Raw genomic sequence first — 22,851 nt, 5'->3', positions numbered from 1 at the left:
GCTGTGGTGAGAATTATATGAGCCAAGCACCTTTACACACACACACACACACACACACACACACTTAGCACAGTGGTGCCTGGCATGTGGTAAGTGCACAGTAAATATTAAGTTAGTATTACTGGTCTCTGAGCAGGGGATTCCTCATCTATTACCATCCACTGAAAGGTTTTGCCCAAAATCTATTGTAGTGAGTCATTATTTTCTGCCCAGTTGACAGTCAGAGCTGGCAGTCCCCCCTCTGAGGACGTTTGCACGAGCCTCCTATGGCGAGCTTTAGTAGGGATTCTGCGCTGGGATTCCAAGCTCAGTCGACAGTCCCTATAACTAGGCTGTGAGGCTTAGAGAATCTTAGCATCCTGATGAGATGGGACCACCGTAACCTGCCCTAATCTGAAAGCAGTCAAACGGTTCAGCCTTCCAGCGCCCAACCCTGAACTTGGAAGTGGGACAGAGAGGCGTGATCTTGGACCCTTGCATCAAAGCTTCTGATGAGAGGCCTCAAAAGACCCTTGCATCAAAGCCCCGTCCTTCACGCTCATAAATTCTTATGAAGCTCATTTATCTGCTTTCTCACCCCAAGGAGATGTTGAGCTGTAACAAGAAGGGAATGGTATGGGGAGGGGGAGATGGGAGGTGGGTGTTAGACAAATGAGGAGAATTGTGCCCCGGAGACACCATGGGGAGAGACAGCAAACACATACACAAAGAATGTCATTGTTACATAACACAACAGAGATGTGTAGGGGGAGTGTTAAGTCCAGGGGAAAAGTTCATTTCTCTTCATCATTCTTGTGGTTTAGATGGTGAGAGAGTGCGTATCTCATGCTGGAATTGTCCCTTTGAGCCTCTGCTGGAAGAAGGTGGCCATCGTTTCAGGCTCTCATTCCAACTTCACCTCTGGACCGCTGACTCTTTCTTCTTTGTTTTTTTCCTTCTGGGTGAGCTCAGAGGAGGACGTACAGAGACAGGCCTTGCTCTGAAATACCTTCTGCGTAAAGGATTCCCTGGGGGCAGAAATGCCTCTGTGCCCCAGGTCCTCATCACTGTCACCGACGGGAGGTCCCAAGGGCATGTGGCCCCGCCAGCCAAGCAGCTGAAGCAAAGGGGCGTCACCTGTGTTTGCTGTGGGGGTCTGCTTCCCAGGGTAAGAGATTTGGTCACGTGGGGTCAGCCCTCTGGGTCAGCCTGGGGACGTCACAGCCATGGGAAGAGAGGGGAGCTGGGAGAACCATCCTGATCCTTCCTGGATCCGTTTTTTCCTCACTTTGCTGTATTGTTGCTGGCATAAGGGGACCGCCAGGTCTTTGGAAGTCTGAGAGTTTGCATTGTCTTTAATTTAGTCTGAACACTTGATTTCAGGTGTCAGAAACTTGACTCCAATTTATCTGGGCAGAAGTGGAAATTCATGAACTCATCCAACTGCACAGCATGGGTCAGGGGTCCCTCGGGGTAAACAGGAGTCAGGAGCCAGATGCAGGAATATGCCTTCCTAGAGGAGAGGGGGGCACAGTTCCTCAATGCCCTCAACCCTGAAAATGGAGGCGACCTCAATGGGGCTGCTGTCATTCGTGGGTATCAAGTGAAATGACTCTGGTCTGGGCACTGTGCCTATACATAGAAATCTCTTTATTAATTTTAGTATAGTTGTTCCTTGGTATCTGCAGGGGGTTGGTTCTAGGACCCCTGTGGATACCAAAACCCATGGATGCTTAAGTCCCTTAGTTGGCCACCCATATCCATGGATGTGGAACCCACAGATACAGAGGATCAACTGTACATTATTTATTCTCTCAATCAATAAATATAGGTTGTCTTCCTCGTGCCAGACACTATTCTAGTTCTCAGGATGCACAGACAACAATACAAAGTCCCTGCCCTGATGGAGCTTCCGTTCTAGGAAAGGAACTAGGTTTAAAAAAAAAAAAAAAAAAAAAAGTGAGTGAATAAATAAGTAACAGTTTCAGGTGGAAATAAAATTCAAAGGAGAAAAAGTAGGGAGGAGGTTACAGAGTGATGGGAATAGATAGGGCAGCTATTTTAGATAGGGGGTCTGGCAGGTCTCCTTTGAAGAGTTGGTTTTTGAGCAGAAACTTGAGTGAGGAACAAGCCTTCCAAATAACAGGGAAAAGAGCAGGCAAGGCAGGCAGGTGGAAAGTGCAAAGGCCCTGAGGCAGTAGCTAGCTCGGTGTGTTACAGAAACAGTGAGACAGCCAGGAGTGGCTGGAGCCCAGCAAGCGAGGAGTGAATTATAAGAAATAAGGTAGAAGAGGTGGGCAGGAGTTAGGTCTAGAGCTTTTGTGGGTTATTGTAGAGACTAAAGTTTGTAATGAGTAGTCTGGGAAGTCTTTGGGGTGGGGGGGTTTGAGCAGGAAAATTACATGAATTGGCTTACATTTTTAGAAAATCACACTGACTGCAAGGTAGAGAATAGACTGGTGGGTGAGGCAGAGGGAGAAGCAATAATAGGGGCAGTGGGGAATCTAGTTAGGAGGCCTTTGGAGCAGCTCACATGCAAGATAATGATGGTTTGCAGTAGGGAAGCAGCTGTGACCCCGCTGAGGCGTGGTTGGATTTAGGATGTGTTTGGAAGGCAGAGCAATGGAGTGATTGGTGTATTCGATGTGGGTGTGTGAGAGAAGAATCAAAGATTTTGGCCTGAGCTCCAGTGTGAATGGTGGTGCTATTTACTGAAAAGAGAAAGACTGGGAAAGGAAGAAAGGAAATTGAATTCTGTTTCAGACAAGTCAAGTTTGAGATGCGTATTAGCCATCTAAGTAGAGAAGCTGAGTAGAGAGCTGGATGTGAGAGTCTGGAGCACAGGAGAAAGGACAGGCATTGAGATTGAAACTGAGGATGGTATTTAAAGCCTAAATAAGATCACCTGGAGCTGAGTGCCGAGTGGACCAGCAAGTGCAGAAAGAGGAAGAAGATAGAAGGGGACTGAGGTGGCAGGTACGATGGGGCTGCCCCGATTGTGCTGTGTCCTGGTGACGATGATGACAGCTACCACCACCATCATTGGTGTCGTCATGGCCAATAAGTTGGTATTAAACACAAGCTGCCTTACGGCTGGCTCTTTCTGTGTCCTCAGGTATAAGGAGTATAAACCCCTTGAGAGAGGAGAGTGGGCGTTACTTCATGGCTCCCTGCCCACCCTAATCCCCGCATAGGGCCGAATAGAGTGCCTTGCACGTAGTATTTGCCCAAAGGTTTGTCACTGAGGATGGAATCTCCCATGGGTGGAAATACTGGCCTGTTCTGGGGCTTTCTTCTCCGGCTGCTGGCTGGAGTAGCACTTCTCAAACTATCTGTGGTGAAGGTCCAGTTTGTTTTTTTTTCTAATCCATCGTGAACTGATACTTTTTTTAAAAAATACAATAAAAATGAGTTACTAGAAAGATGAAATAAAAACAAAATAGAAACTCAGATATTTATTATTTGACCCAACAGACATAAAATGAATCTGTCAAGTTGCTGTACGATTAGTTTCTAAATGCTTGGTGTCTATACTTACCGGATTCTGAATCAGGGTGAAACAGTTTGGAGCTCTTCACTGGCCCACACACCATACTTTAAGCACCCCTAGTGTAGGGAAATCAAGAAGCCATTGCTCAGAAGAGGGGGCACGGCTCAGATATGAAAGCCTGAGCTGCAGACACAGGAGGCTGCTGAGAAAGCCTGTTGGACTTCCAGGCCTGCCTGACCCCTCCCCACTCCTAGTAAGAGGCCAGCTCGCTGTTGACCAGTGGTTCTCCAGGTGTGTTCCTTGGACCAGCAGTGTCAGCATTACCGGGGAGCTTGCTAGAAATGCACACACTCAGGCCCTGCTGCACTGGATCCAAAACTCTGGGGCAAGGGGCCTCAATCTGTGGTTTTTCTGGCCCCTCAGTGATTCTGATGCCGCCAAAGTCTGAGAACCACTGCAGTGTGAGATTAAAGACTGTTGCCTGTTCAAACTCTTTCCCCCTTTTAGTGTATATTGAGCCCCTTCTCTGACGGTTCTCAACTCTGGCTGAGCATCTGAATTACTCAGGGAGCTTTTAAGAAGGTCTGTTTGGGGGCCGGGAGAGCAAAGGGTGCGGCCCGGTAGAGCTGCCCACTCAATGCTAATGTGAGTCCGGAACTGAGAAGCCCCTCTGTGTGCCAGGCGCTGTCCTAGGTGCTGGGCAAAGTGTCTGGTTTCTGTGGCTTCAGAGGAGAATGGGGAGCTTGACATTAGGAGGTTTAGAGATGCATGAAGGTTTTGCTGTATTGCCAAGCCGTGGTCTATTTTGATGAATTTTTGATAGGCAGGATTCTAGATGTGTCACTGACTGCCTTGTCTTCTTAAAAACAGGTTTCTCAGCATCATTTAACCCTTTCTTCATGCCCTACGGTCATCATCCCCCACAGCATTTCTGTTCTGGACACTAACAGTGCCCTCTGGTTGTCGAACTATGCCAGCTCCTGCCTCTACACGGCCTCATGTTGCTGGCCTGTGAGTTCTTATTGCCACTATTTATAATTCTTCAGGATTTTTTTTTCTTCTATTACTAGCTGTCCCTGTTTGTTCTTCTCTTGCTGTCACCTAGAACCACTTTCCTTCATTTCCTTTCTAGTTAAATTTTTTTTTTATTATTTTTGGCTGCATTGGGGCTTCGTTGCTGCGCGCGGGCTTTTCTCTAGCTGCGGCGAGCAGGGGCTACTTTTCGTTGCGGTGCGGTGGCTTCTCTTGTTGCAGAGCACGGGCTCTAGGCGCGCGGGCTTCAGTAGTTGTGGCACTCGGGCTCAGTAGTTGTGGCGCACGGGCTTAGTTGCTCCACAGCATGTGGGATCTTCCCGGACCAGGGCTCAAACTCGTGTCCCCTGCATTGGCAGGCGGATTCTTAACCACTGTGCCCCCAGGGAAGCCCTCTGGTTAAATTTTTCTCATCAGCTATGGGTTGCAAAACCCGACGACTAAATCTATTAGGACGCTGTCTCAAATAAGAGCCGACGGTCTGAGTGTGAGGCTCTCCTCTGAGGAAGTTCGTGGACTGCAGCGTGTGCACGTTATGACCATGGCTGAGCATCCTCAAGGTCCTTCTGTGCTTCACTTCTAGACCTTACCTGCGTCCTAGGTGGATGAGGTTACAGCTCTGTGGCTCCTGCATCAGTGGGTGGCGGGGCTGTCCACAGGGAGCCCAGCGTCTAGGAGGCGGGTGGATAGGAGGGGGGTGAGTGCGGGGCGATGAGCCATTGTAACTTCTCGGCCGGGGGCTCGGGGCACAGGTGGGAGGAGCCGCGCACGCTGGCCAGCGAGCCAAGGGGGCAGCACGTGCTGATGGCCGAGCAGCTGGGGGGACGCCGCCCACGGCCTCTCCAGCACCCTCAGCGGCTCTGCCACGTGCACCATTGCCTTTCCGGGTGAGTAAGGCCTTTTCGTGTGGAAAGGAGTGGCCTCGCCTGTATGGAAGCGGGCTGGGGGTGAGGAGGGTTCCCCAAGGCCGGAGGTCAGGACTCGGGAGGTCCCCCTGAGAGGGAGGGGAGAGGAATGGAGCCCAGCAGCCCCGACCCTGGGGCACTCTGCTCTGTTCTCCCGCCCTGTGTCAGGCCCTGTGGGGTTCCAGGCTGGGAATTCCGAACTTGTCACATGGGGTGGAGAGGCTCAGATCCGGTGGGGTCCCCTCCCCTGCTGTCGGCACAGGGAGGCCTCATCTGGGGGTGAGATCCCCGTGTTCCCTGTCATCTTCGTCGGCCTCCATCCAGGAGCGAGAGTGAAGTACGTTGTACAGAAGGTGCACGTGTGCATAGGATGGACGAGCGGTGTGGGGCGGGGCTTGTGCAGAGGAGGTGCTCGGAGACCGGCTGCTCCTCCCCTGTGTACTCTGCCGGGGAAGAGCCAGGGCTGAGGGTGGTGGGCCCACGGGCGGAGGAAGGAGGCGTAACCCTGTCTTCCCTGCCTCGGGTATGCACGGTGGACACAGACAGACTGCAAGGTCCAGCCTCAGCCCTGTGAGCGCAGGACGCTGGAGATGGTCAGGCAGCTTGCCGGCCAGGCCCCGTGCTGGAGGGGATCTCGGGGGACCAAGGCCGTGCTGGCTGCGCTCTGTCCCTTTTCCAGGTTTGTCCACAAGGTGTGGGGTCAGAGCCTGCGGGCAGGGCCTGGGCGGGGAGGGCCAAGTGCTCATGGGCTGCAGGGAGAGCGGCTCTCCGGGGCCTTGGCTGTGGAGTGTGTGACAGGGATCGGAGGAGACCTGGGAGGGAGGCAGGGACAGAGCTCCGGGGACCCAGGCAGGGGCACAGCTACTCAGTGTCAGAGTCTTTTAGACACACTGCCCAGGAGCCCAGGGCCTGGGTCACAGCCATTCTGAAGGCTGGTAAATCAGCCAAAAGCTGGTCTGACAGGGCAGTGGTCTGGGCTTGGGATAGTGGTCTGCTAATTTGGTCCCTCTGATCACCAGTTTCCATATGTATGGGGGCTGAGCAAGGCAAGAGGCTTAAGATGCTTAGATGAATTCCAGTTGTGGAGGCCGTGGAGAATGCTGGGTTCTTCAGAACCGGAGCTCAGGCATTCAAGAGCACCTGCCGCCCGGCTCTCAGCCACTGCCCCGCAGACCCCCAGATTGTCCCCCTTTATCCGGACCACCTCCAGTGTGGCACCTGGTCAGCAGCTCATGATCTCGCCCTCTAGTCCTTTCTGGAGGGCCAGGGTAGCGTTTGAACCAGCTGCGCCTTGGCCCCTTGGCCTGGCCTCAGCGATAAGATCAGAGCGCACACAGCAGTGAGATGGAGCGGCTGAGAAGCCGTGAGGGCCGTGTTGGGTCGCTGCAGAGTCCAAACGCCATCTCAGCAGGGAAGGGCGGTGCCCCCCACGTGGCTCAGAGGAAGTGGGGCCTCGTGCCATGTCAGAGGCCACTAGAGGCTCTCTTCTGAACCTGCACTTTCGAGTGAAAGGAGGTAGTTCTTCATTCCCTGGTGAACATGTTTAAGTCCTCACTCTGAGCCAGGCAGGGTCCAGCGAGGAGGCAGGCACAGTCGCGGCCCCAAGAAGCTCGTGGTCCAGAGAGCCTCCCAAGTGCTGGGATGGGGCCTGTCCTCCCCACACGTCATGGAGGAGGGGTTGCTTGAGCAGTCTCGAGAGATGTGGGAACCAGGTAGCAGTGGGCAGAGGCATCCAGAGCCGGGAGCCCTGGGAGAGGCTGGTGGGTAGAGGACACTTCATGGCTATGCGCTCAGACGCTGGGGGCATCACCACTAGTGAGCTGGGAACCTCCCGCTGTCTGTTTCCACATTCGGCAAGTGGGTGATAACAGGACCTGCCCCAGAGGATTGTCAGGAGCACGCAGCGAGTTAATTCGTAGAATGCACTGACATTGCAGGCTCCTAGAATAATGCATATAGTAGGCTTTTCATCAATCCCCTCATTCAAGAAATACTCACGGAGGCTCTCCTAAGTTCCCAGCACTGCCCCAGGTCCTGGGGAATCAGCCTGAGCGTCTCGGAAACAAATCTGCTCTCATGAGCAAGAGGCAGCAGTGAACAAAGTGAATACCTAAATGAACTACTAGGTGGTGGTAAGTGCAGTAGGGGAAAGGATGTGGGGTGGGACAGGGTGGGGTAAGTAGAGGGTAGGGTTGCAGTTTTAATTAGAGTGGGCAGGGACCAGACCTGAGGGAGGTGGGGGACTAGCTGAGTACAGGCCCAGGCGAAGCCCTGTGGATAGTGTCTGCTCAACAACGCTGGCTCCTGTAGGCCTGGGTAGGGAGGGCAGGGCCCGTGGAGCTTTCTGGGCTAGGACGTGTGGTTTTATGAGGTCACGAGGAGTAGACACGGAGGGGGAGAAGAGTTCTCTTTAATGAGCTGGCAGCTTGGCACAGTTTTGATTTCAGCAACCCCTTGAGTTCGTAGTTGACTTGGCTTTTTTTTTTTTTTTCCACACACACACACACTGTATTTTATTTTTACAAGAGATAAATAAACTGACACCAAGCATTGTAAATGGATGACCACAACAAAAGCAACAATGATTGCAATTACCAAACACGAAACACACTCATACTATGTCATAATATTGACATTCAGTCCAGTAATCCTCCACTGTAACAGGTCCTTTACTTTGCAGTGAAAATTGATTTGTATATTTTTTGCTTCTGAGTCCTTGTGGGATTTTTTTTTTTATTCAAACAGAAAGTCACAAAAATTATAATCATCCTCATCAGTTCACTCAGTCCCATGTAATTAATTTTTTTTTCATATTGATCTTTTGTTAGCACTTTTATGAATTCATCAGTTTTCCATTAGAGTTCTGGAAATGCTTATTCATTCAGTTCAGCAGTATAGTCAGTTACCAGAAACCTGTACTTGTCAGAGTCTTTTCCATGAATTCCTTGAAGATGAAACCCTCTTATAGGAACATTTTTGCAAAAGCATCAGAGTACACCCAGAACTGTCTGTAAATGACAAAAGACTTAAAAATGACCACAGTTAAAGATTTGATGAAAGTTCATAATAATGCAATTGACAAGGAAATTTATTTCTGAGATATACATTTTAAAATAATAACTAGAATTATGACTTATAACATTATACCAGAACATATAAGATTTTTAGAAATTTCATGTAATGTCTGAAACATTTATATTAACATATTTCCATACAAATAACCCAAAGAAAGTTTAGTATTGTTTTTTTGTTTGTTTTTTTATACTGCAGGTTCTTATTAGTCATCAGTTTTACACATCGGTGTATACATGTCAATCCCAATCGCCCAATTCAGCACACCACCATCCCCACCCCACCGTGGTTTTCCCCCCTTGGTGTCCATACGTTTGTTCTCTACATCTGTGTCTCAACTCCTGCCCTGCAAACCGGTTCATCTGTACCATTTTTCTAAGTTCCACATACCTGCGTTAATATATGATATTTGTTTTCCTCTTTCTGACTTACTTCACTCTGTATGACAGTCTCTAGGTCCATCCACATCTCAACAAATGACTCAATTTCGTTCCTTTTTTTTTTTTTTTTAAAGGAATTCCTTTATTTTTATTATTTATTTATTTATTTTTGGCTGAGTTGGGTCTTCGTTTCTGTGCGAGGGCTTTCTCTAGCTGCGGCAAGCTGGGGCCACTCTTCATTGCGGTGCGCGGGCCTCTCACTATCGCGGCCTCTCCTGTTGCGGAGCACAGGCTCCAGATGCGCAGGCTCAGTAATTGTGGCTCACGGGCCCAGTTGCTCCGTGGCATGTGGGATCTTCCCAGACCAGGGCTCGAACCCGTGTCCCCTGCATTGGCAGGCAGATTCTCAACCACTGCGCCACCAGGGAAGCCCAATTTCGTTCCTTTTTATGGCTGAGTAATATTCCATTGTAGATATGTACCACAACTTCTTTATCCATTCATCTGTCGATGGGCATTTAGGTTGCTTCCATGACCTGGCTATTGTAAATAGTGCTGCAGTGAACATTGGGGTGCATGTGTCTATTTGAATTATGGTTTTCTCTGGGTATATGCCCAGTAGTGGGATTGCTGGATCATATGGTAAATCTATTTTTAGTTTTTTAAGGAACCTCCATACTGTTCTCCATAGTGGCTGTATCAATTTACATTCCCACCAACAGTGCAAGAGGGTTCCCTTTTCTCCACACCCTCTCCAGCATTTGTTTGTAGATTTTCTGATGATGCCCATTCTAACTGGTGTGAGGTGATACCTCATTGTAGTTTTGATTTGCATTTCTCTAATAATTAGTGATGTTGAGCAGCTTTTCATGTGCTTCTTGGCCATCTGTATGTCTTCTTTGGAGAAATGTCTATTTAGGTCTTCTGCCTATTTTTGTTTTTTTTTTGTTTTTTTTTTTAAACACTTATTATTTATTTATTTATTGGCTGTGTTGGGTCTTCATTTCTGTGTGAGGGCTTTCTCTAGTTGTGGCAAGCGGGGGCCACTCTTCATCGCGGTGCGCGGGCCTCTCACTATCGCGGCCTCTCTTGTTGCGGAGCACAGGCTCCAGACGCGCAGGCTCAGTAGTTGTGGCTCACGGGCCCAGTTGCTCCGCGGCATGTGGGATCTTCCCAGACCAGGGCTCGAACCCATGTCCCCTGCATTGGCAGGCAGATTCTCAACCACTGTGCCACCAGGGAAGCCCTTCTGCCTATTTTTGGATTGGGTTGTTTGATCTTTAATATTGAGCTGCATGAGCTGTTTATATATTTTGGAGATTAATCCTTTGTCCGTTGATTCGTTTGCAAATATTTTCTCCCATTCTGAGGGTTGTCTTTTCGTCTTGTTTATGGTTTCCTTTGCTGTGCAAAAGCTTTGAAGTTTCATTAGGTCCCATTTATTTTTGTTTTTATTTCCATTACTCTGGGAGGTGGATCAAAAAAGATCTTGCTGTGATTTATGTCAAGGAGTGTTCTTCCTATGTTTTCCTCTAAGAGTTTTATAGTGTCCGGTCTTACATTTAGGTCTCGAATCCATTTTGAGTTTATTTTTGAGTATGGTGTTAGGGAGTGTTCTAATTTCATTCTTTTACATGTAGCTGTCCAGTTTTCCCAGCACCACTTATTGAAGAGACTGTCTTTTCTCCATTGTATATCTTTGCCTCCTTTGTCATAGATTAGTTGACCATAGGTGCATGGCTTTCTCTCTGGGCTTTCTGTCTTGTTCCACTGATCTCTGTTTCTGTTTTTGTGCCAGTACCATATTGTCTTGATTACTGTAGCTTTGTAGTATAGTCTGAAGTCAGGGAGTCTGATTCCTCCAGCTCCGTTTTTTTCCCTCAAGACTGCTTTGGCTATTCGGGGTCTTTTGTGTCTCCATACAGATGTTAAGGTGATTTGTTCTAGTTCTGTAAAAAAATGCCATTGGTAACTTGATAGGGATTGCATTGAATCTGTAGATTGCTTTGGGTAGTATAGTCATTTTCACAATGTTGATTCTTCCAATCCAAGAACATGGTATATCTCTCCATCTGTTGGTATTATCTTTAATTTCTTTCATCAGTGTCTTATAGTTTTCTGCATACAGATCTTTTGTCTCCCTAGGTAGGTTTATTCCTAGGTATTTTTATTCTTTTTGTTGCAGTGGTAAATGGGAGTGTTTCCTTAATTTCTCTTTCAGATTTTTCATCATTAGTGTATAGGAATGCAAGAGATTTCTGTGCATTAATTTTGTATCCTGCAACTTTACCAAATTCATTGATTAGCTCTAGTAGTTTTCTGGTAGCATCTTTAGGATTCTCTATGTATAGTGTCATGTCATCTGCAAACAGTGACAGTTTTACTTCTTCTTTTCCAATTTGTATTCCTTTTATTTCTTCTCTGATTGCCGTGGCTAGGACTTCCAAAACTATGTTGAATAACAGTGGTGAGAGTGGACATTCTTGTCTCGTTCCTGATCTTAGAGGAAATGCTTTCAGTTTTTCACCATTGAGAATGATGTTTGCTGTGGGTTTGTCGTATATGGCCTTTATTATGTTGAGGTAGGTTCCCTCTGTGCCCACTTTCTGGAGAGTTTTTATCATAAATGGTGTTGAATTTTGTCAAAAGCTTTTTCTGCATCTGTTGAGATGATCATATGGTTTTTATTCTTCAATTTGTTAATATGGTGTATCACATTGATTGATTTGCATATATTGAAGAATCCTTGCATCCCTGGGATAAATCCCACTTGATCATGGTGTATGATCCTTTTAATGTGTTGTTGGATTCTGTTTGCTAGTATTTTGTTGAGGAATTTTGCATCTATATTCATCAGTGATATTGGTCTGTAATTTTCTTCTTTTGTAATATCTTTGTCTGGTTTTGGTATCAGGTTGGTGGTGGCCTCATAGAATGAGTTTGGGAGTGTTCCTTCCTCTGCAATTTTTTGGAAGAGTTTGAGAAGGATGGGTGTTAGCTCTTCTCTAAGTGTTTGATAGAATTCACCTGTGAAGCCATCTGGTCCTGGACTTTTGTTTGTTGGAAGATTTTTAATCACAGTTTCAATTTCAGTGATTGTGATTGGTCTGTTCATATTTTCTATTTCTTCCTGGTTCAGTCTTGGAAGGTTATACCTTTCTAAGAATTTGTCCATTTCTTCCAGGTTGTCCATTTTATTGGCATAGAGTTGCTTGTAGTAGTCTCTTAGGATGCTTTGTATTTCTGTGGTGTCTGTTGTAACTTCTCCTTTTTCATTTCTGATTTTATTGATTTGAGCCCTCTCCCTCTTTTTCTTGATGAGTCTGGCTAATGGTTTATCAATTTTGTTTATCTTCTCAAAGAACCAGCTTTTAGTTTTATTGATCTTTGCTATTGTTTTGTTTCTATTTCATTTATTTCTGCTCTGATCTTTATGATTTCTTTCCTTCTGCTAACTTTGGGTTTTGTTTGTTCTTCTTTCTTCTTTCTCTAGTTCCTTTAGGTGTAAGGTTAGATTGTTTACTTGAGATTTTTCTTGTTTCTTGAGGTAGGCTTGTATAGCTATAAATTTCCCTCTTAGAACTACTTTTGCTGCATCCCATAGGTTTTGGATCGTTGTGTTTTCATTGTCATTTGTCTCTAGGTATTTTTTGATTTCCTCTTTGATTTCTTCAGTGATCTCTTGGTTATTTAGTAACGTATTGTTTAGCCTCCATGTGTTTGTGTTTTTTACGGTTTTTTTCCCTGTAATTCATTTCTAATCTCATAGCATTGTGGTCAGAAAAGAAGCTTGATATGATTTCAATTTTCTTAAATTTACTGAGGCTTGATTTGTGACCCAAGATGTGATCTATCATGGAGAATGTTCCGTGCGCACTTGAGAAGAACGTGTAATCTGCTGTTTTTGGATGGAATGTCCTATAAATATCAATTAAATCTATCTGGTCTATTGTGTCATTTAAAGCTTCTGTTTCCTTATTTATTTTCATTTTGGATGATCTGTCCATTGGTGTAAGTGAGGTGTTAAAGTCCCCCACTATTATTGTGTTACTGTCGATTTCCTCTTTTATAGCTCTTAGCAGTTGCCTTATGTATTGAGGTGCTCCTATGTTGGGTGCATATATATTTATAATTGTTATATCTTCTTCTTGGATTGATCCCTTGATCATTATGTAGTGTCCTTCCTTGTCTCTTGTAACATTCTTTATTTTAAAGTCTATTTTATCTGATATGAGTATAGCTACTCCAGCTTTCTTTTGATTTCCATTTTCATGGAATATCTTTTTCCATCCCCTCACTTTCAGCCTGTATGTGTCCCTAGGTCTGAAGTGGGTCTCTTGTAGACAGCATATATATGGGTCTTGTTTTTGTATCCATACAGCAAGCCTGTGTCTTTTGGTTGGAGCATTTAATCCATTCACGTTTAAGGTAATTATTGATATGTATGTTCCTATGACCATTTTCTTAATTGTTTTGGGTTTGTTTTTGTAGATCCTTTTCTTCTCGTGTGTTTCCCACTTAGAGAAGTTCCTTTAGCATTTGTTGTAGAGCTGGTTTGCTGTGCTGAATTCTCTTAGTTTTTGCTTGTCTGTAAAGCTTTTGATTTCTCCATCGAATCTGAATGAGATCCTTGCTGGGTAGCGTAATCTTGGTTGTAAGTTCTTCCCTTTCATCACTTAAAGTATATCATGCCACTCCCTTCTGGCTTGTAGAGTTTCTGCTGAGAAATCAGCTGTTAACCTTGTGGGTGTTCCCTTGTATGTTATTTGTTGTTTTTCCCTTGCTGCTTTCAATAATTTTTCTTTGTCTTTAATTTTTGCCAATTTGATTACTATGTGTCTTGGCGTGTTTCTCCTTGGGTTTATCCCGTATGGGACTCGCTGCGCTTCTTGGACTTGGGTGGCTATTTCCTTTCCCATGTTAGGGAAGTTTTCGACTATAATCTCTTCAAATATTTTCTCGGGTCCTTTCTCTCTCTCTTCTCCTTCTGGGACCCCTATAATGCGAATATTGTTGTGTTTAATGTTGTCCCAGAGGTCTCTTAGGCTGTCTTCATATTTCTTTTCATTCTTTTTTCTTTATTCTGTTCCGCAGCAGTGAATTCCACCATTCTGTCTTCCAGGTCACTTATCCGTTCTTCTGCCTCAGTTATTCTGCTATTGATTCCTTCTAGTGTAGTTTTCATTTCAGTTATTGTATTGTTCATCTCTGTTTGTTTGTTCTTTAATTCTTCTAGGTCTTTGTTAAACATTTCTTGCATCTTCTCGATCTTTGCCTCCATTCTTTTTCCGAGGTCCTGGATCATCTTCACTATCATTATTCTGAATTCTTTTTCTGGAAGGTTGCCTATCTCCACTTCATTTAGTTGTTTTTCTGGGGTTTTATCTTGTTCCTTCATCTGGTACATAGCCCTCTGCCTTTTCATCTTGTCTATCTTTCTGTGGATGTCTGACTTGGCTTTTATCCCAAGTGGATGTTTTGCCTCACGAAAGCCCCTGCCCTAGAGGTGAGCCCAATTAGCCTGCCCCTGAGGTGAGCAGCCCTGGGTGGGATCTCACCAGGAGAAATGCTCTTTGGCAAGTTTTAGAGAACTTTGTCACGAAGGCCCCAAGAGAATCTCCTTAGATGAGGCCATCCATGGAGCTGCTGCCAGCCAAGAGGAGGGCTTTCTGCCTGAGGGACGAGGACCCCCTCCTCTATGGTCGGCCCATCGCCCCACAGACTCAGGAGAGCCAGGGGGCGAGGCCCAGAGGGCAGGATGCATGGGCTTTGGAGTGGGAGGTGGAGTTCGGATCCCAGCTCTGCTGTGTTCTGGTAACCGTGTGACTTTGGGCAACTTAATTCAGCCCTGAACCCATTTCCCCATCTGGAAGAGGAGACTGCTGTCTCTTCAAGTAGCCGAGGACTTGAAGTAACGATGGGGACGGCTGGAGCATGGAAGCCAGCACAGGAATGGTGGCCCTTGTGTTGTCACAGAAGGTTGTCACTCAAACCGACCTCAGAGGTCATTGAGACCAGCCGGTGGTTTGCAAATCCTCCTGAGCTACGGAGCCTCGTATGGACACTTGTTATGCAGACCAGGAAAAGCACATTTGGGGTGGGGAGGTGGGGCTGGGGCACTGGAGGAGCCCTGGACAGTCCCCTTCCCTCTCCACTGAGGCTCTGAGGAACACAGTTGAAAACTACAGAGTTGCTATATAGAAGAGGGAACGGAAGACCAGAGAAGGAAAGTAACTTGCCTGGGGTCACATAACCAGAATCCAGTTGCCTAATCCCAGTATTTCCCACCCCCCACTCATTGTGCTGGCCCCAGAAAGTAACTCGTAATAGAAAGCTGTTGCTGTAGTTCAGAGTATTGAACACAGATATCTCTAATTTCTGACATGATAGCCAGCTTCCATTATCTTTTTTTTTTTAATTGAGTAGTTTGAAACATTTCCTACTCTATGTGCAGATAAAAGTTGGGTAGAATCAGGAAAAAAAAAAGAACCAAGTCTTTCTTGACTTGCTTCTGCATTGGCATCTTGTGTCAGCTTTTAGTGTTTTAAATACCCTCTCCTGTTAAACCTTTGATCTCTACCATTTGTTTCCTTGGGTTGTAGCTGGAAGAGAGTGTTCTTAACCCACCCTGCCACCTGCTACAGGACCACCCGCCCAGGTACAGTCTGCCTCTTGGATTCTCCTCTTCTTTCTGGCCCTGGGACTAGGCTGGCTCCCAAAGGGGCATGTATACTGGGGCGGCGGGTGGGGTTGGACCGAGCTCCAGGGTACAGGGACAGGCATTTCCTCTGCTCATGCCATACTCATGCCTCCCTTGCTCAGTGGTATATTTTCACTGAGAAAGGGAGTGAAGGCTTTGGAATTACTTCCTTAACCAGGGCCCCTTGCATTGACAAGAGGCAGAGCAGGGCGTGCACTGAGCCCCAGCTGTGCAGACAGAAAGCCTCACATCTAGCACCAAACTCAGGGCAAGATACCTGAGCCTCACTTTCCTCCTCTGTAAAATGGGGTAACGTTTGCCCCATGTCTGGACTCCCCATTTCCCTGCTCTGGTTGATAGGGGGTACCATACAAGGGATCCTAGGGAAGATTCAGTAGGTGATGTCCACCAAAGTGCTTCATCAGCTACAAAGTCCCAAGCAAACAGGAGGACTTTTCAACACCATTAAGATCATGCAGCCTGGCTTCCCAATGGGCCCTTACTGCTCCTCACCGCGGGGTCTAGTGCATCTCACTGACCCAGGAGCACAGAAATCACACTGAAGTGTCTTGGCATCAGTGCTTGTGTGGATATGCTACTCCTGATGAGGTCGGGAGTCCGTCCCTCGAAAGCAGAGCCAGAGGCTTTGTGTGCAGGCAGGATGGTGCTTCCTGCCTGGGGTTAGGTGATCCTTCGGGCATCTTATTTTAAAGTTCCAACGTGGCTGGTCTCTGACACATGGGAGGAACTGAAAGTGGGGTTGTTTCTGCTCAGAAATTAAAGCTCAAGGACTTATGGTTTTGGAACCAGAGTGACCTGTGTTTGAGTCCCAGCTCTGCCACTTTCCAAGTAGCTGACCTTCAGCACGTGACTTCTGTTCGTCAGGTTTCAGCTTCCTCATCTGTGACATGGCAGTTCACAGTACCTGCTTCATCCAGTTGTATCAGTGAAGTGAGATCATACATGTGTAGCGCTTAGCACAATACCTGGCCCCATAATAGCTGCTCAGTTAAAGGCCACTGTTGGTGCTGTTAATGAGCCCTCAGTTGTTTGCATGAAACTCCAACTGACAGAACTGCTGGCCTAGGAGCCCAGAGTTACCCTCGATAACTCCTACCTTCCAGAAGTGTATACTTTAATTACAATCATGTGCCCACCAAGTAATAGATTAACATTTTTAAGGTATTGGGGGTTTGGACTCCTACATATAAATTTGGAGGTGGAGGGGAGAAATTCAGTCCATAACACGTGTTCCCAGTATCAGAGCCAGGAGCCAGATCCCACTGGCAGATCCCCAAGTGAGCCTGTAATTCACAGGGGGCCTTACTGAGCCCACCATTGAGTGTCTGTTACCACCTACACCCTAACCCCGCCTTACGTACCTCATTTGCTTTCCTTTTCCTCTTTGCTACAGGTGTTGAGACTAATTTCCTAGTGCATCTGGGGAAAGGAAGGGGCTGGGCCCTGGTGGGGCAGGGTAGCCAAACCCCTTCACATCTCTGGGCTGATGTGCCAGGCTGTTAACAGGCATCTCTCTGATAGGCCCCTGTGACTCGCAGCCCTGCCAGAATGGAGGCACGTGTGTTCCAGAAGGACTGGACAGGTACCACTGCCTCTGCCTGCCGGCCTTTGGAGGGGAGGCTGACTGCGGTACGTGTGCACAGGACTTCCCAATAGTAACCTTTTAAAAACTGTAGTGCTGGGTCAATTGGAGACTTACATGGGAAAAAAATATGTCTGTTGACTCCTTACCTCACAAGCTACACAAAAAATCAAGTCCAGATGGATCATACATTTAAATGCAAAAGGCAAAGTTGTGAAGCTTCTGGAAGAAAACATAGGAGCGTATCTTCATGATCTTGGGGTAGACAAAGATTTCTCCAACAGGACACAAGAAGCACTAACCATAATGGGAAAAAGTTATAGATTCTATTTTTCTTTTGAAAGAGTGGTGAGCTGGAGACACTTGGTAGGAGCCAGGGAGCTCTGTGTCCGGCCGTGTCTAACCCTGTGACCTGCACTGGTCACTAGGCCCTGAAGCCTCTGTGTCAGTGTCCCATCTCCCTCCTGGGAGGGAGGCGGCTCCGGCTCCACGTGGCGGCTGGGGGGGGTCCCGGGTGGGACAGTGGTCTGCGTGCTCCACAGCGTGACGGCCGCTGTGATCCTGGCAGCCCCGAAGCTGAGCCTGGAGTGCAGAGCCGACGTGCTCTTCCCGCTGGCCGGCTCAGTGGCTGCCACCCCGGAGGGCTTCCTGCGGGCCAAGGCCTCCGTGAAGCGGTTCGTGCCGGCGGCGCTGAGCGAGGACTCCCGGGCACGCATGGGCGTGGCCCACTACGGCGCCGAGCTGGCCGTGGCCATGACTGTGGGCGAGTACCGGGACGTGCGGACCTGGTCGGGAGCCTTGACGACCTGCCCTTCGGTGGTGGTGCCGCCCTGACAGAACGGGCCCTGCGGTAGGCGGCGGAGCGCTGCTCCCGGAACGGGCCTGGACCGGCCCTGCCAGGGCTGTGGTCCTGATGACCGAGGCGCGCTCTCAGGACCAGGTGCCCGGCCCGGCGCGTTTCGCCAGGGCCCGGGAGCTGCTCCTGCTGGGCGTGGGCAGCAAGGCCGTGCGGGCGGAGCTGGAGGAGGTCACGGGCAGCCCGGAGCACGTCATGATCTACGCCGGCCCGCAGGACCTGTTCGGCCAAATCCCGAAGCTGCGGGGAAAGCGGTGCAGCCAGCAGCGCCCAGGTAAGGACCAGTCCTGCACCGGCGCCAGCTGCGGGCCAGCCTCGCCCGACCCGGGGGCCAGCTGGCCAGCGGCAGGCCCTTCCTCCCTTTGGTAGCGACTTAACCAGGGCCTGTACTGGGCGCCGCAAGCACAGCCCTACTCTTCTCTACGCTAGCCTTGTGATGAGTAACTTCTCGCTTTACTGGTCAGTAAAATTGGACTAATAGTAGTACCTCCAGAGGGGCTTTTGTGAGGGTTAAATAAGACAAGCAACATACACACTAGCACACAGTAAGCTCAGAATGTACGCTCAGAATGGTAGGTATTGCTATTTATTTATTATTGTTAATAAGGAGTTCTGAATCTTCAGTCTTCAGCTGAAATGTCGCTCCTCAGAGGAGCCCTGACCCCACCCTTGCCCACCCATGTCGCCCCTGCTGGTCCCTCTCACAGCACCCTGCTCCTTTCCTCCGTGGCTGCTCACGTAGTTTGTAATTCTTTGTTGGTTCCATGTTTGTCAGCCCATCAGGGACGGGCATTGGCAGTCTTGTCCACACGGTATAATTAGTGCCTTGTATACAGTGCACGGCACACGGAGGGCGCTCCGTAACGGCACAGATGAGGCCCCGGAGCTCAGTGGCTTACACACGGTGGACGTTTATTCCTCTCACATAACAGTTCAGAGGTGAGCGCCCAGGGCGCCCAGCAGCGTGGCTTGGCTATCTTGTGGTTCCACCTCTGACTTCAGGGTCACTGTTTCTCAGACAGCAGGAAGAGGGCAGAGGGGAAGTGGAAGGCAAGCAGCTTCCTTTTGAGGACATAACTTGGAAATTGCACAATTACTTGCAATCACAACCCACTATATAGAACTTGTCATGTGGCCACACCCGGCTGCCAGGGAGGCTAGGAATGTGGTCTAGCTGAGCATTCACGTGTCCTGCTGCCATTCTAGGAGAGGGTGGAGGACGGATACTGCAGTGGACAGACAGCAGACCGGCTGACCTGGGCTCCGCTCACCCCAGCACAGTCCTCACTTTGCTGCCCCCTGAGGTCCACTCTGCTTGTTCTACAGGCTGCCAGGGCCAGTCGCTGGACCTGGTCTTCATGTTGGAGCCTCGGCCTCTGTGGGGCCCGAGGACTTCGCCCAGATGCAGAGCTTCGTGAGAAGCTGTGCCCTCCGGTTTGACGTGAGCCCTGACGTGACACAGATTGGCCTGGTGGTGTATGGCGGCCGGGTCCAGACAGCCTTTGGGCTGGACCCCCGGCACTGTAGCACTGCAGGCCAGGAGCCAGGCCCCCTACCTGGGTGGGGTGGGCTCGGCAGGCATGGCCTTGCTGCACATCTGTGACAAGGTGATGACGGTCCGGAGGGGCGCCCGGCCTGGTGTCCCCAAGGCTGCAGTGGTGGTCACGTGTGGGAGGGGGCAGAGGACGTGGCCGTCCCTGCCCAGAAGCTTAGGGACAGCGGCGTCTCTGTCTTGGTGATGGGCATGGGGCCCGTCCTGAGGGAGGCACTGTGGAGGGTCACAGGTCCCTGGGACTCCTTGGTCCACGTGGCAGCCTACGCAGACCTGAGGCACCACCAGGACATGTTCATCGAGTGGATATGCAGAGGTGAGTGGGGGGCGATCCACACCCTCGGGGCCGCCTCCAAGGGAGGACCTCAGCCCGAGCCTTCATGTACATCATTACAGGGACAGCAACTCCTCCCAACTGCCGGGCGCTTTCCACATGCCGGGCTTTATGCTAAGTGCCACACTCACACAAAACTCTGCAGGAGGTATGCACAACTGGCCCCATTTGACATTTAAGGTGCAGAGAATTTAACACAGGCACCTCTTCCCAAACTTGAGAACGTGTGCACCCCACTTAAAAAGAAGACGTCATTAGGATACGCATAGGACCCCGGGTTGGCACTGACCTTGGTAGGAGCAGACACAGCCAGGACAGCCTGACTCCAAGCCTTCCTTTTGCCAGTGACATCCTTTCCACTCTTTAAAAAGCATGTGGCCATAATAATAACAATAAGCACTGCTGTGTGCACGGCCCGTCCGAGAGAGGGAGTCTCTGTACACGGGTAGGAACGCTGGGTGGAAGTCGGGTCTTTGACCGGCTATGTGGTATGGGGCCCCACTAACCTGTGGCTCAAAGGCCCATGGAGCCACTAAGATGTGTAAGACTCTGCTCTGGTGGCCTCGCCTCTGTACTGGGCTTCCTTAGAGCGGGGTCTTTGGGGCCAGCCCAGGCTGGGTCTGCTGGCACGTGCTCCCTTGCAGAAGCCAAGCGGCCAGTTAACCTCTGCACACCCAGTCTGTGCATGAGCGAGGGCACCTGCGTCCTGCACAACGGGAGCTACCGCTGCGAGTGCCGGGATGGCCGGGAGGGCCCGCACTGTGAGAGCCGTGAGTGGGGCGCCTGTGTGCACTCGGGAGCTGGGGTGCTGTTCTGAGTCCTGAGCCCCAGGGCCACAGCCAAAGGAGGCTCTAGGGCATCAGTGGAAGGAATCAATCATTTGTTCGTTCATGCAGGAAACATTTAGTGGGTGCCTCCTACATCCCAGGTGCCATTCTAGGTGCGGGGAACAGAGCAGGAAGCAGGACAGAGAGAATCTCTGCCCTCGTGGAGCTTCCATTCTAGTGAGGGAGACAGCAGATAAGTACAGCACGTAGTGTATTGGATGGTGCTGAGCACACTCTAATTGATGAAAATTGATGACTGGGAGGGAGGAGCAAGTGGACCCGGCGTAACTGGAAGGCAGGCAGAGGATGTGGGCACGGGTACAGGTGGGTGGGTACATGTGGCGGTGGGAGTTGGTGGGAGTTCCGAGCGTTTCTGTTTGTTCAGCTGACAGTGAGGATGGGGAGACACGGGGGTTGAGGAGGGAAGAGAACTAGTAACTGTCCAGGGGAGAAGGGGACTAGAGTAAGGACGTAGAGAGTGATTGCCGGGCAGCACTCTGGCCCACCTGGGGCCGCTGTTCGTGCATTTAAAGTTAGAACAGCAGCGGCAGCCAGAGGATGATTCCCATTGGAGCCCCGGGTTTTCAGGCACTGGTAGAGGTGGGCTTCCCGATACCAGGCGTGATGTGAGGGGCACCTCTTCCTTGGCTTACGGAGTAAGAGCAAGGCATGATGGGGCCCGTGAGGCAGCTAGTTGGTTGAGAAGAGGACTCAGACACTCCTCGTGTCCTCAAAGTTCACTTCTTTCCCAGGGGCCTTGAGAGGAGACGCCCCCAAGACACGTGGCCCCAGCCGAGAGCCTGCAGGAGGGCAGCAGCTGCCCCCCTCCCAGCTGCTACCAAGGAGGCCTGGGTCCCCTGGGCGCTGAAAGGGGGCCTGCCCTCAGCGGAGCATCCCGTCTCGTGGGGTCCTTTGCGTGTCTGCCTTCAGCCCTGTCCGGAACCCTCCTGCCCACTCTCCTGACCCAGGGCGAAGAGAGGGCCCAGCTGCAGACACTGCTGCCTAGGGACGCGGTAGCAGCTGATTTCCCCCCTAACGACGATGTTGAAAACTCTTCAGGTGTAAGTACTTACTTTGCTGACCTAGTTGAGCGCTGCTGAGCTGGTGTCATCTGCCACCTTTCCCCTGAGGAGGAACAGAGGAACCTGGAGGCTTTTGATGGCCTGTTTGAAGCTCACTTTTCCCACAACAGATGCTAAGTAGAACGTTGTTGGAACAGTCATGCCCAACAGAAGGCAGTGACGAGAGTGTCACTCGGACCCCTGACGTGATGGCATTTCAAGATAGAGGGTGGACCTTTAAACACATCTTTCTCCTAAGATGTCCCAGATGGATTCATTCTTAGTTTGAAAAGGGGCTTGAGTGGCATTTGTGACTTGTTTTGGTGACTGGATCCGCGTCTGGGAGTTGGAAAGGCCCCAGACTGGAAGGTGACTGATTAAGCAGCTGTTTGCCCTTGGGGGAGGGACTGAGTGTGCAAACAGCCCTGGTCTCGAGGGGCCACGTGAGCTGGGCCTGGGCACTGGGCAGCATTCCCTTCGAGGGGCTTCTCAGCCTTTACTTAGGAGGGTTAATTGCGGGGTGTTTCTTGAGTGCTTGTCTTACTCTGCCCTTTGGGGGCAGAAAGGAGTAGAATTCTTTTTTTTTTTTTTTTTTAATTAATTAATTTATTTTTGGTTGCACTGGATCTTCATTGCTGCACACGGGCTTTCTCTAGTTGCGGTGAGTGGGGGCTGCTCTTCGTTGCAGTGCACAGGCTTCTCATTGTAGTGGCTTCTCTTGTTGTGGAGCATGGGCTCTAGGCACACGGGCTTCACTAGTTGTGGCTCACGGGCTCAGTAGTTGTGGCACGTGGGCTCAGTAGTTGTGGCTCATGGGCTCTAGAGCGCAGGCTCAGTAGTTGTGGCGCACGGGCTTAGTTGCTCTGCGGCATGTGGGATCTTCCCGGACCAGGGCTTGAACCCATGTCCCCTGCATTGGCAGGCGGATTCTTAACCACTGCGCCACCAGGGAAGCCCCAGGAGTAGAATTCTTAAACTCAATCAATATAGAACAAAGAAACTTGGAGGAGTTTTGTTTTTTTAGGCGTAGATCTTATGCTGCTTGGTTTTAGGTTTTTTT

The 22,851-nt window shown here is 49.5% G+C and overlaps 1 protein-coding gene across 1 annotated transcript in view; it reads left to right on the top strand.

The window, feature by feature from the left end:
• Positions 1-20,875, top strand: part of VWA2 (von Willebrand factor A domain containing 2) — a 60,347-nt gene extending 39,472 nt beyond the window's left edge. Inside the window, 15 exon segments of the mRNA XM_036829064.1 lie at positions 952-1,117; positions 1,119-1,147; positions 5,254-5,320; positions 5,322-5,388; positions 5,953-6,085; positions 15,461-15,516; positions 17,101-17,208; positions 17,730-17,939; positions 17,942-18,045; positions 18,048-18,291; positions 19,344-19,382; positions 19,385-19,535; positions 19,537-19,694; positions 19,697-19,885; positions 20,548-20,875. Coding sequence (XP_036684959.1) covers positions 952-1,117; positions 1,119-1,147; positions 5,254-5,320; positions 5,322-5,388; positions 5,953-6,085; positions 15,461-15,516; positions 17,101-17,208; positions 17,730-17,939; positions 17,942-18,045; positions 18,048-18,291; positions 19,344-19,382; positions 19,385-19,535; positions 19,537-19,694; positions 19,697-19,885; positions 20,548-20,720 — 1,894 coding nt within the window. The 3' untranslated portion in view covers positions 20,721-20,875.
• Positions 20,876-22,851: the final 1,976 nt, after the last annotated feature.

This window comes from Balaenoptera musculus, chromosome 16 (genome assembly GCF_009873245.2).
Source record: "Balaenoptera musculus isolate JJ_BM4_2016_0621 chromosome 16, mBalMus1.pri.v3, whole genome shotgun sequence".
Classification (NCBI taxonomy): domain Eukaryota; kingdom Metazoa; phylum Chordata; class Mammalia; order Artiodactyla; family Balaenopteridae; genus Balaenoptera; species Balaenoptera musculus.
This window is presented reverse-complemented; position numbering and strand designations above follow the sequence as displayed.